This window comes from Oncorhynchus gorbuscha, linkage group LG04 (genome assembly GCF_021184085.1).
Source record: "Oncorhynchus gorbuscha isolate QuinsamMale2020 ecotype Even-year linkage group LG04, OgorEven_v1.0, whole genome shotgun sequence".
In the NCBI taxonomy this organism is placed as follows: Eukaryota; Metazoa; Chordata; class Actinopteri; order Salmoniformes; family Salmonidae; genus Oncorhynchus; species Oncorhynchus gorbuscha.
Window position 1 is genome coordinate 68,473,810 of NC_060176.1, and position 12,441 is coordinate 68,486,250.

A 12,441-nucleotide genomic window follows, 5' to 3' on the forward strand; every position below is an offset into this window, starting at 1 on the left:
CTGCCAAACTGAGCAATCGTGGGAGAAGGGCCTTCGTCAGGGAGCTGACCAAGAACATGATGCTGACAGAGCTCCAGAGCTCCTCTGTGAGGATGGGAGGACCTTCCAGAAGGACAACACTCCACCAATCAGGCCTTCATGCCAGACGGAAGCCATCCCTCAGTAAAAGGCACATGACAGTCCACTTGGAGTTTGCCAAAAGGCACCTAAAGGACTCAGACCATGAGAAAGAAGATTCTTTGGTCTGATGAAACCAAGATTGCGCTCTTTGGCCTGAATGCCAATTGTCGCATCTGGAGGAAACCTGACACCATCCCAACGGTGAAGCATTGTGGTGGCAGCATCATGCCGTGGGGATGTTTTTCAGCGGTAGGGACTGGGAGACTAGTCAGGATCGAGGGAAAGATGAACAGAGCAAAGTACAGAGATTCTTGATGAAAACCTGCGCCAGAGTGCTCAGGACCTCAGACTGGTGTGAAGGTTCACCTTGCAACAGGACAACAACCCTAAGCACACAGCCAAAACAATGCAGGAGTGAGTTCGGGACAAGACTCTGAATGTTCTTGAGTGGTCCAGCCAGAGCCCGGACTTGAACCTCATCAAACATCTCTGGAGAGACCTGAAAATAGCTGTGCAGCGATGTTCCCCATCCAACCTGACAGAGTTTCCGAGGACCTGCAGAGAATGAAAGAAAAACCCACAAAATAGAACCGGAGTCCTATTCCATTATTCCTAGCTGCGGTATTCAGGCGACCGGGCCTGCTTTGAACACTCTAATTTTTCCAAAGTAAACGCTTCGGACCCCGCGGGACACTCAGTTAAGAGCATCGAGGGGGCGCGGAGAGGCAGGGGCTGGGACAGGTAGTAGCTCACCTTGCGGCGGACCGCCAGCTCGATCCCGAGGTCCAACTACAAGCTTTTGGGGCGACAGGGTAGCCTAGTGGTTAGAGTGTTGGACTAGTAACCGGACGGTTGCAAGTTCAAACCCCAGAGCTGACAAGGTACAAATCTGAACAGGCAGTTAACCCACTGTTCCTAGGCTGTCATTTTAAATAAGAATTTGTTCTTAACTGACTTGCCGAGAGAAATAAAGATCAAATAAAACATTTACTGGTTTATCCACTTGTCCTTCAGACAAGGAGGTGACTGAAAATGTTGTATTGTTTGGGCTCCCAAGGGGCGCAGCTATCTCAGTGCAAGAGGTGACACCTGGTTTGAATCCAGGCTGAATCACATCTGGCCGTGATTGGGAGTCCCATAGGGTGGTGCACAATTGGCCCAGCGTCGTCTGTCTTTGGCTGGGCCGTCAAGAAAGATGCAAACATTTGAATTTGATCTTAACTGACTAGTAAAGGGTCTGAATATGGTGCTGTAAATGACATTTCATTTTTTTATTTGTAATACGTTTGCAAAAATGTTGAAAAACCTGTTTTTGGTTTGTCATTATGGGGAAAAAAACTGTCAATCCATTTTAGAATAAAATGTGGAAAAAGGTGGAAAAAGGTCTGAATACTTGCCGAGTACACTTTGTATAATGATGTTATAATTTTAGTGACAAATTAATCAAATCCCTAGTTTACCAGGATGACTTTGAATGTTCCTGAGTGGCCTAGTTACAGTTTTGACTTTAATATGCTTGAAAATCTATGGCAAGACTTGGAAATGGCTGTTTAGCAATGATCAACAACCAACTTGACAGAGCATGCATAATTTTTCTAAGACTAATGTGCAATATTGTACAATTCAGGTGTACAATGCTCTTAGAGACTTACCCAGAAAGACACAGCTGTAATTGCTGCCTAAAATGATTCTAACATGTATTGACTCAAGTGTGAATACTTATGTAAATTATATATTTAAGTTTCTCATTTTCAATAAATTGGCTACAATTTATAAAAACATGTTTTCACTTTGTTATTATTATTTTACTTTGTTAACATTTCCTATTGTTTGTAGAAAATAAGTATATTAATATATTTGAAATTCAGTAACAGAAAATGTGGAATAAGTCAAGGGGTACGAATACTTTCTGAAGGCACTGTAGATTTGGGGTGGCAGGTAGCCTAGTGGTTAGAGTGTTGGGCCACTAACCAAAAGGTTGCCAGATCAAATACCTGACAAGGTAAAAATCTGTTGTTGGTCCCCTGAACAAGGCAGTTAACCCACTGTTCCCCAGTAGGTGGTCATTGTAAATAAGAATTTGTTCATAACTGACTTGCCTCGTTATTTTTCAACATTTTCAGTTTGGTTCCTCTAAGAACCCCACCAACTATTGGGGTCTGTTCAATAAGAAAGACCATTAGAGGCATGTTTTATTGCAAGAACCCATATGATTTTAGAATAACCCATTGTTGAACCCATAATTTAGATATACGGCTCTGGAAGAAATGAAGAGACCACTGCAAAATGATTGGTTTCTCTGGTTTTACTCTTTATAGGTATGCGTTTAAAAATGTTGCTTTATTCTATAAACTACTGACAACATTTCTCCCAAATTTCAAATAAAAATATTGTCATTTAGAGCATTTATTTGCAGAAAATGACAACTGGTCAAAATAACAAAAATATGCTTTGTTGTCAGACCTCGAAAAATGCAAAGAAAATAAGTTCATATTCATTTTTAAACAACACAATGCTAATGTTTTAACTTCAGAAATCAATATTTCTTCGAGGACAACCTTGTACGTGGCTTGATTCAAGCGTCCTTCACAAAGACAAATTTGCCCGATTCCAGCCTTGCAGAAGTACCCCCAGATCATCACTGATCCTCTACCAAATTTCACAGTGAGTGTGAGACCTGGAGAGGCCTATAAGCCACAGCAGTCTCGCACCTACTGTGAAATTTGGTGGAGGATCGTAATAGTAAATTCATAGAACCTGATAATTTTGCAGTGGTCTCTTCATTTTTTCCCCAGAGGTGTAGAACTACATGTGAAAATGTAACAAGGTTCATTCAAGGTTCCTTTAAGATGTTCAAGAGTGGCCTGAAGTGTTTTTCTAACCTAAAAGAATCCCCACCACCGCCCCTCCAGAAAAAGTAAACTAAGGTGGAACTAAGGTGCGCCATGCATGGCCAGCCCTTAGATAATTAAAAAAATGTAATAGCCAATATATCATACATAAGAATGACCTTTATTGGCAGTCTCCAAGTCCAGTAAAATACATGGTGCACACCACAAAAAAAAAGATAATAGCGGTGCTGACTTCCTGTAAAAGGCTATACAATAAAGAGAGTCGCTAACTTTATATATTCCAGAAATGTACTGGGTAAACCACCAAAGTTTCGGGCATTACATTGCCTTCTTCAGTCTTCAAGTACACACAGACACCTGCAACCAATCACACGCTCGCAGCCGGTAGGTCACAATCACATGACTACCACTGTTCAGTTAATTTTACCTCAAAGTATATCCTCGGCTCCCAACCTTCGCTCACGTTTAAAAAAAATGTGTTACCAACATAATGGCAACATTAACATTACTGAAGATGAACTGAAAGTCCGTGGCAAAGGCTAAACTGAATGTGATGTATCCTGAACGGTTAAACATCATTGTGGAGTTGCATTGTGTCCCAGGCTGAGACGTTATATTGATTAATATCAGAATACGCGTGTGCGCAATTGAGCATGCGTATATGCAATCCCCCCCATAACCGTCACAGTCTTGTTTCTATGCACTTATTCGAAACACAACACTGAACACTGCTGCCAAAGCAGCGCACAGATTTCTACACCTTGAACACACTGCACCATGGACGATTATATGGTAAATATGTATATTTTCATGGTTCAAGTTTCTGCCTCAATGTAGTTTTCTGACAGACGTGATATCAAGGGGCCTGCAATGGTTACATTAAAACGTGCCCATTTGTTACAGCATAATTATTAGCTTATGTTTTTGTTTATTTGCATTACTGTAACATGTAAAGTAAACATTGTTTTTAAGATTTTGGATGCAATGTGCCCCGGATGCTTTGGGACAGTTCTATTTGTGAAGGAAAGAACGTCTGATCTGGAGTTTACACTAAAGAAGGTAACGTTATACAGTAGTGTAGTGGGCACACATTTGATAAGGATTTGCATTGGTTCATTTTAGAATAGATGTTGACATGCTGATATAATTCTGCCCCCCACAGGTTGAGTGTTTGGATGAAGGCAGAGCCAACCAAGCATACCAGGAGGTGAGATCCTGTAGGCCTCTCACAAAACTAGTATTGATACTATGCAAAGTTACTTAATAATCTACGTTGCAATATTACAGTAGTAAGCCTAGTATATGTCAGCTACTTGATCCACATGTCACCATCTGGCTATTCCATCTGATAGGCCTATCTGTTGACATTTTGGTACACACTGTCTCTGTGTCCATCAAAGTCATGTGTTCTTTCCATCAGGCTCATTGTCTGCTGAATGTGAGACATCCCAACATTGTCACATATAAGAAGTTATTCATTTTTTGGGATGAAAGTGTAAGTTTGTTATTTACAGATGAAGTATATGTCCTGTATATGACACATAGGGCAGCAGGTAGACTAGCGGTTAAGAGTGTTGGGCCAGTAACTGATAGGATGCTGGTTTGAATCCCAGAGCCGACTAGTTGAAAAATTAGTAAGTTGCTCTGGAAAAGAGTGTCTGCTAAATGACTAAAATTAACATTTACAAATGTTAAAACATGAATGTTAGTCTCATTAAATTATTTTGCCTTCTCAGGTATCTTCTGTCTTTCTTTCAATGGTAATGGACTGCCCATACATGACAACCCTGTCCACTGTGGTCACTTATCACAGACAGAAGGAAAAGAAGATCAACAAAAAGGTCAACAACTCAGTAGATATTTCCATCACTAGTTGAACAAGTAGTAACACATACTGTATGTTATCAACCCCTTAAACATCGAGGGCAATGAGTGTTGTTTTCCAACCAGGTCATCAAGACATTTTTGGGACAAATGGTGGATGCTTTGGCCTACTTGCACAAACGGAGTATTGCTCACAGGTAACCTGCCCCTCACATTGAAATGTACTGCCAGGCAAGCCTGTATAGTTTGTGTGAATGAATAGCCTATGGTTTCTAAAAATTATAATTTGAGAGTACAATTTCTCTTCTTTTTTTGTAGGAATTTGAAGCCATCAAATATTCTGATCACAAAAGAGGCCAAGTTTGTCATATTTGATTTTGGAACTGCCTCCATCACAGGAGATAGAGTAAAGTTACACAAAAGAGTAAAAGACTGTATGTATAGAATATTTATTTATTTTATTAAATGGAATTATGTAGTAATTAATAACAGTACAGTTTACTTTGTTTGCTGTTTACTGTATCTCTATAGGTGCCAAACGATGGATGGCTCCAGAGAGCCTGACCCATCATCAGATGCCTGAGAAGTCCGACATTTGGTCCCTGGGGTGTGTCCTTCTCGACATGCTGACCTGTCACATGCTCGATGTACGTCTATCACTGACTAGTTACTCTTCATTTACCATAGAGGTGGCATTGATTTGTAGATCAGCATTTCCCAAAATGTTCTCCTCGAGTATCCCACCTATGTACTGTAAATAATTTAATCTAGTCCAGTACTATCGGGGGCGGTAAGTAGCCTAGCAGTTAGAGCATTGGGACAGTAACCATAAAGTTGCTTGCAGTACTTGCAGTACTATCGGGGGCGGTAAGTAGCCTAGCGGTTAGAGCATTGGGACAGTAACCATAAAGTTGCTTGCAGTACTATCGGGGGCGGTAAGTAGCCTAGCGGTTAGAGCATTGAGACAGTAACCATAAAGTTGCTTGCAGTACTTGCAGTACTTTCGGGGGCGGTAAGTAGCCTAGCAGTTAGAGCATTGGGACAGTAACCATAAAGTTGCTTGCAGTACTATCGGGGGCGGTAAGTAGCCTAGTGGTTAGAGCATTGGGACAGTAACCATAAAGTTGCTTGCGGTACTTGCAGTACTTTCGGGGGCGGTAAGTAGCCTAGCGGTTAGAGCATTGGGACAGTAACCATAAAGTTGCTTGCAGTACTATCGGGGGCGGTAAGTAGCCTAGCGGTTAGAGCATTGGGACAGTAACCATAAAGTTGCTTGTTCGGATCCCTGAGCTGGCAAGGTGGAAAAATGGACCTTTCCGCCTTTGAGCAAGGCAGTTACCCGACACAACAACTGCTCCCCGGGCACCGGTGACGTCAATTTAGGCAGCCCCCCAAACCTCTGAGTCAGGGGTTAGGGGTTGGGTTAAATGCAGAAGACACATTTCGGTTGAATGCATTCAGTTCTGCAACTTTCCCAACTAGCACACCTGGTTTGACTAGTTGAATAAGGTGTGCTGAAATGAATCAAAGAAATGGGAAGGCTGATGGTACTGGAAGAGAGGTTTCAGAAACACTACTGATGGTTGGCACCAAACAGAAGAAAGCAGACTGAAACAGGGAACTTGGCCCCCCCCCCCCCCCCCCAAAAAAAAATCATTGTTTTCCGTTGCAAAACATTTTGCTACAGTGTGGACTAATGAATAAGACCCTGATCTCCCATCCACAGGTGGAGGGATCTATCTCTCTGCTGCTGAGGATCAGAGAGGACCAGACATCACTGAACGTCATCGTCCTCAAGGGCCTCCACCAAGTCCTCACTATGATGTTGGAGCGCAACCCAAAGACCAGGACCAGCGTGTGGTGAGTAGTGTAGTCGCCCTTGACCAGGGGTGTCAAACTCATTCCACTGAGAGCTGAGTGTCTGCGGGTTTGTTTTTTCCCTTTCAATTAAGACTTCTATAACCAGCCGAGGGGAGTTCCTTAATAATTAGTGACCTTAATTCATCAAGAAAGTACAAGGGTGGAGCGAAAACCCGCAGATACTCGGCCCTTCATGCAATGACTTTGGGACATGTGCCCTAGACAGCTGTCACAGTTTGGTTGAAATCTGGTTGAGCTCATCACAGAGACATTTCAATGTATGTATTGTACTTATTAATGGCAATATAAATTAAACTTGAACTTTAGTTATAGATACAGAGGGGATACAGGGGGACTTTAGTTATAGATACTAGTGTTATGCTATCCCTTCACTAATGTCTTGTGAACAGACTATGTAAACATAAATGGTACCATCTGACAAAATGACACAATATTTTAGTTCTGGGTCAACTGAGATTATCTCTTCAATAAAGGGAACTGGTGAATGAGGATCTAGTGAAGCATTGTCTGCTGTTGTGTGGTTCCCCTCTACATGCCATGAAGACAACACTGCCCCCTGGTGTCCATGGGCTGCCATTCCACCAAGGCTTTGACAGTGTGCTCGGTCGGTACTTCCTTTTACTGTCCTCCGTTCCCTACTAGTTTTATTAAAGTTGTGTATGTTTTTGTACAATAGTGTGTGAATGAATGTACCTGTCTAAATTACTGCAGAGGTTAATCCCTATAGCCTACTTGTCCTCAAGAGGTTGCAGTTGTGTTCTGACGAATAGTGGTCCATTGTAATTTGCAGAGTTCATGCAGACCTACAGAGATGTGGAATCTGTCCAGATGTCAGCTCTGACATACCTGCTGTCTGAGGAAATGAACGGTAAGGCTGTTTACTTTGCTCATTATGGCCCTATGATCTTTAAAATTCTTATCATATAAATCTAGCCTGGTCCCAGATCTGTTTGTGCTATATAGGATGGGCTCCCGAGTGGCACAGTGGTCTAAGGCACTGCATCTCAGTGCAAAAGGCGCCACCACAGTCCCTGGTTTGATTCCAGGCTGTATCACATCCGGCCATGATTGGGAGTCTCATAGGGAGGGCACAACTGGCCCAGCATTGTCCGTGTTTGGCCTGGGTGGGCCGTAAATAAGAATTTGTTCTTCACTGACTTGCCTAGTTAAATAAAAGGTTAAATAAAAAAATAAAAATAGGTAACTCATGGTCCTTGTCATGCCAAACAATCAGATCTGGGACCAGGATATTACAAATGTTCCTCTAGAAAAACATGGCCTCTACTTTAACTTTAAATTGTTATGGTAGTATTCTACAGGGTAACTGACGTTGTTATAGCCGTCACCACTGCCATGCAAAGTCACATGGACTGTGCAGGTGTTCAGCAAAATGGTTGCAAGGTTCTACACCAGCGTTTAATTGCAGGTAGGTGAACACTTGGGGTGGGTTGCACTAATATGGGTTAGATTCCTCTGCCATGTTGGTATTAGGTTTGGTTGTATAGACGACAAGGTTGTCATCTCTCTGCAATACCCTTGAAGTGCTGGGCCAAGCTGGGGATGGCTCCTGTCTGCTTACCAAGGAAGTGATCACCTGTGTCCTGAACGCCGTGCACAGTCACCCTGAGAAAGCACCACTGCTCTCTCATGCCTTTCAGCTTCTCTTCTGTATCACCGGGGATGGTCAGTAATACTTTAATAATAGGTCATCTACCATTTTAGATTCAGGTTACCCAGATTTTCACAAATGCACAGTGTGCTAATACATTCTTTACATGGGGGTGCACAGTCTGTTTAGCTATCATTCCACTTCTTCCCACTCCTTGTTATGCTAAACATGAATTTGGCATATGTCACGGAGTACTATGAGTGAAATATTAGCTATCAGTCTGGTACCCAGGTTAGTGCAAATGGGGGTGCTAAGCCTATTGTTGAGGGTACTTCAGCACTGGCAAGCCCCTCCCTATATTATTACTGACATACCTCCCTTTCATCAGAGCAGGCAGCCAGAGATGTGCTGGACCTGGACGGTATCAGAGAGGTGCTGAACACACTGAGGAAGTTTCCAGAGGATTGTGACATTGTCGTGCCCTGTTGCAAATGCTTATGGAGCGTACTGACACAAAGTGAGAGCTGTCATTGTGTAAATGAAATGATCTGCAATTTCTTGATAATTTGCACACACCATGAGCTCTACCACCAGCCAAAGTGTTGTATGTGTGAACAGCATATTGTGCTTTTCCAGGACTTTGCCTTGGAGCTGTACCTTTGAAAGATGCTGTGGAGGCTGTGTGTGTGGCAGCAGAGGCACACATGCAGGACAGCACAGTGATGGAGTCTGTGTGTGCAGCCCTGTCGTCCCTGACCCTACAAGGTAGGCTAAGACCTTCAGAATTTTAAGGGCGCTTTCACATATCCCCTTATGGCCCAGACCCAGATCCATGCTATAAAGCAAGTGTGAAACGCAAACGAACCCTGGATTAACCAAATCCTGGACCTGCTTGAGTAGCAGGTCCAAGATCCAGGTATTGTGACACGGCAGCGTGAGTTGCATGATTTTTTTTTGCCCGTTGTAAATAAGCTCGCTAGCATCATGTAGAATGTGCTTGTTGCTGATTGCACCCTCAAACTGTTATTTTCAGCTATTATGAAAGCAAAACATGTTCTGTAGAATTCTCACCAATGCTCCAGGAAACCGAACCAGGGCACTACATTTTATATGTGAAAACGCACTAAGTCAAATTATACAAATTAGTCCGAAATTTAGTTTCCACAGCTTGTTTTTGCACACCAACACACCCAAATTATTGATTCATCACCAGATTGATCGATTGATTGACTAACTGATTGGCGGATTTTCCACTGATAGGTTTATCTGAAGACCAGGACATTGAGGATTCCACCCTTCTGTTGATGCACGCACTCCAAGCACATTTAAAGCATAGCTATGTGGTGAAGTATGCTTTCCTTGCTCTGGACAGTCTTGTCAAAAGCTCAGGTGAGTCAACATAAACATTGCGACTTTATATCAGAACATATAAGAACTGTCCCTGCTCCTCTATTCCTTTTAGAGTTGGCTGCTTTCAGGCTTCTCCTCGCCCCCAATGGAGGAAGTGGATTAGCTATTGTCAAGGAAGCAGAACTCCAACACCATGACAACCCAGAGATTGTAGGGAACTTTTGTAGCCTCCTCAGTGCTATGGCCCGTTATGGTTAGTGTACACTCCTCACCTTGAATGTAGTGCTATAATTTTCCCTTCAGAAAACCATAGCCCCTGTATGTGACTGCTTTCCCAGGTGACGTCATATCCGAGTTAGTTGCTGAGAAGATACCAGATGTCTTGGAGCAGATTGAGAGGCAGTTTTCATCGAATATTGTAAGTCATTGACTGTGCCTAAAATGCAGTTAATGTAGACTAAGATTGATTTTAAGGTATTTATAAACTGGGTGGTTCGAGTCCTGAATGGTGATCGGCTGAAAACCATGGTATGTAAGATCTTATACCACGGGTATGACAAAATATAACTTTTTACTGTTTTTAATTACGTTGGTAACCAGTTTATAACAGCAATCCGGCACCTCGGGGGTTTGTGGTATATGGCCAATATACCACGGCTAATGGCTATATCCAGGCACGCTGCGTTGCGTCATGCCTATAGCCCTTAGCCGTGGTATATTGGCCATATACCACACCCCATTGGGCTTTATTGCTTAATTATAAACTGGATGGTTCAAGCCCTGAATGCTGATTGGCTGACAGCCGTGGTATATCAGACTGTATACCACAGGTATGACAAAATATAACTTTTTACTGCTTTAATTACATTTGTAACCAGTTTGTAATAGCTATAAGGCACCTCGTGGGTTTGTAGTATATGGCCACTTCGCGTTCCATTGTGTATAAGAACAGCCCTTAGCTGTGGTATGTAGGCTGTATACCACACCCTCTTGCGCCTTATTGATTAAATATAACAAAAGTTACATTTTTTGGGGGGGCTCAGATGTAAGTCTACTACACGTCTGATTCTTATTGCTTTATTGTATAGGTCAGCGCTCTCCAAGTAATTGATCAGCTAAACCTCTAAACAACCTCTCTCTGATCCCACAGGAGATAGCTCAATTGGCAAAACATGCCCTCCACAGCACAACAAGCTTTGGAAGAGTCAACATGACAAGCTCAACATAATTCAAAGTGTCACGTTTGTGCTTCATGGATTGCTATAGTGACAGTCAAAATGGTGGTTATTTCAGTTGTTTGTTTTTATTATCAGCTGTACTAGTTGCTATACTGTATAGGCCTACATGTCTAAAGAGTAAGCTGTTGGTTATTAAACATATCCATAAAAACGTATCACCTTATCTGTTTAACAGTTTGATTGCCTTATCTAGGTGATTTATCTTTTACATTATCCTAGAAAATGAAAAACATTACATTACTAAAATGATTAAAAGTTATTACATTAGCCAGTGTTATTACATACTGTACCAGTTGAAGATCTTACATTATAGAGACACATAGGCCAAGTGGTGGGAAAAAGTAATCATTTGTCAAACTTGAGTAAAAGTAAGGATACCTTAAATAGAAAATAACTCAAGTAAAAGTCACCCAGTAAAATACTAAGTCTAAATGTATTTGCTTTTAAATATACTTAAGTATCAAAAGTAAATGTAATTTCTAAAATATACTTAAGTAAAAGTATACATTTCTAATTCATTATATTAAGCAAACCAGATGGCACAATTTCTTTTTTTTAAATTTAAGGATAGCCGGGTCACACAAAAAAAAACAGACAAAATGTACAAACAAAGCATTTGTTTAGTGAGTCCACCAGATCAGAGGCGGTACAGATGACCAGAAATGTTCTCTTGATAAGTGTGAATTGGACCATTTCCTGTCCTGCTAAGCATTCAAATGTAATATTTATTTTTGGGTGTAAGGGAAAATGTATTGAGTAAAAAGTGCATTATTTTCTTTAGGAATGTAGTGATGTAAAAGTGGTCAAAATATAAATAGTAAAGTAGAGATCCAAAAAACGACTTAAGTAGTACTTTAACATATTTTTATTTAAGTACTTTACACCATTGCATAGGCCTGTATGTATCATGTTGATTTTGTATTTATGTTCTACAGCTACAACTTATGTACAGTGCTATCGGAAAGTATTCAGACCCCTTGACTTTTTCCACATTGTTACGTTACAGCCTTATTCTAAACTTGATTATTGTTTTTTTCTCCCTCAGTCTATACACAATACCCTATAATGACAAAAAAAATGTTTTAGCAATGTTTGCAAATGTATAAATAAAAACTGATATTACATTTACATAAGTATTTAGACCTTTTACTCAGTACTTTGTTGAAGCACCTTTGGCAGTGATAGCCTCAAGTCTGTATTTGGGGAGTTTCTCCCATTTCATCTCTGCAGATCCTCGCAAACTGTCAGGTTGGATTGGGAGTGTCGCTGCACAGCTATTTTCAGGTTTCTCCAGAGATGTTAGATTGGGTTCAAGTCCGGTCTCTGGCTGGGCCACTTAAGGACATTCAGAGACTTGTCTTGAAGCCTGTCCTGCATTGTTTTGGCTGTGTGCTTAAGGTCATTGTCCTGTTGGAATGTGAACCTTCGCCCCAGTCTGAGGTCCGGAAAGCTCTGGACCAGGTTTTCATCAAGGATCTCTCTGTACTTTGCTCTGTTCATCTTTCCCTCAATCCTGACTTGTCTCCCAGTCACTGCCTCTGAAAAACATCACCACAGCATGATGCTG

General features: G+C 41.6%; 1 protein-coding gene across 3 annotated transcripts; it reads left to right on the forward strand.

Annotated features, from left to right (window-relative positions):
* The first annotated feature begins 3,417 nt into the window (after positions 1 to 3,417).
* LOC124033403 (serine/threonine kinase-like domain-containing protein STKLD1) lies at positions 3,418 to 11,104 on the forward strand. Of its 3 annotated transcripts, XM_046345429.1 has the most exons (19): positions 3,418 to 3,764; positions 3,945 to 4,031; positions 4,135 to 4,179; positions 4,393 to 4,467; positions 4,709 to 4,813; positions 4,923 to 4,993; positions 5,115 to 5,230; positions 5,328 to 5,443; positions 6,523 to 6,656; positions 7,151 to 7,281; positions 7,468 to 7,545; positions 7,987 to 8,103; positions 8,220 to 8,360; positions 8,675 to 8,803; positions 8,923 to 9,051; positions 9,547 to 9,675; positions 9,749 to 9,889; positions 9,975 to 10,054; positions 10,787 to 11,104. In XM_046345429.1, exons 1-19 carry the CDS (start codon positions 3,750 to 3,752, stop codon positions 10,862 to 10,864), a joined length of 1,917 nt encoding a protein of 638 aa, XP_046201385.1. In that variant the 5' UTR covers positions 3,418 to 3,749; the 3' UTR covers positions 10,865 to 11,104. The 3 variants fall into 3 exon arrangements, 2 of the variants coding, with proteins under 2 accessions (XP_046201385.1, XP_046201386.1); XR_006838378.1 differs by lacking the exon at positions 10,787 to 11,104 and having other exon boundaries at positions 9,547 to 9,629; positions 9,975 to 10,050; XM_046345430.1 differs by lacking the exon at positions 4,393 to 4,467.
* Positions 11,105 to 12,441: the final 1,337 nt, after the last annotated feature.

What these genes read in the sequence shown, in the direction of transcription:
- LOC124033403 (XM_046345429.1), top strand. An exon ending in CAGTCTTGTCAAAAGCTCAG is followed by an intron (nt 9,676 to 9,748) that starts GTGAGTCAACAT and finishes TATTCCTTTTAG; the next exon opens with AGTTGGCTGCTTTCAGGCTT. An exon ending in CAGTGCTATGGCCCGTTATG is followed by an intron (nt 9,890 to 9,974) that starts GTTAGTGTACAC and finishes CTGCTTTCCCAG; the next exon opens with GTGACGTCATATCCGAGTTA.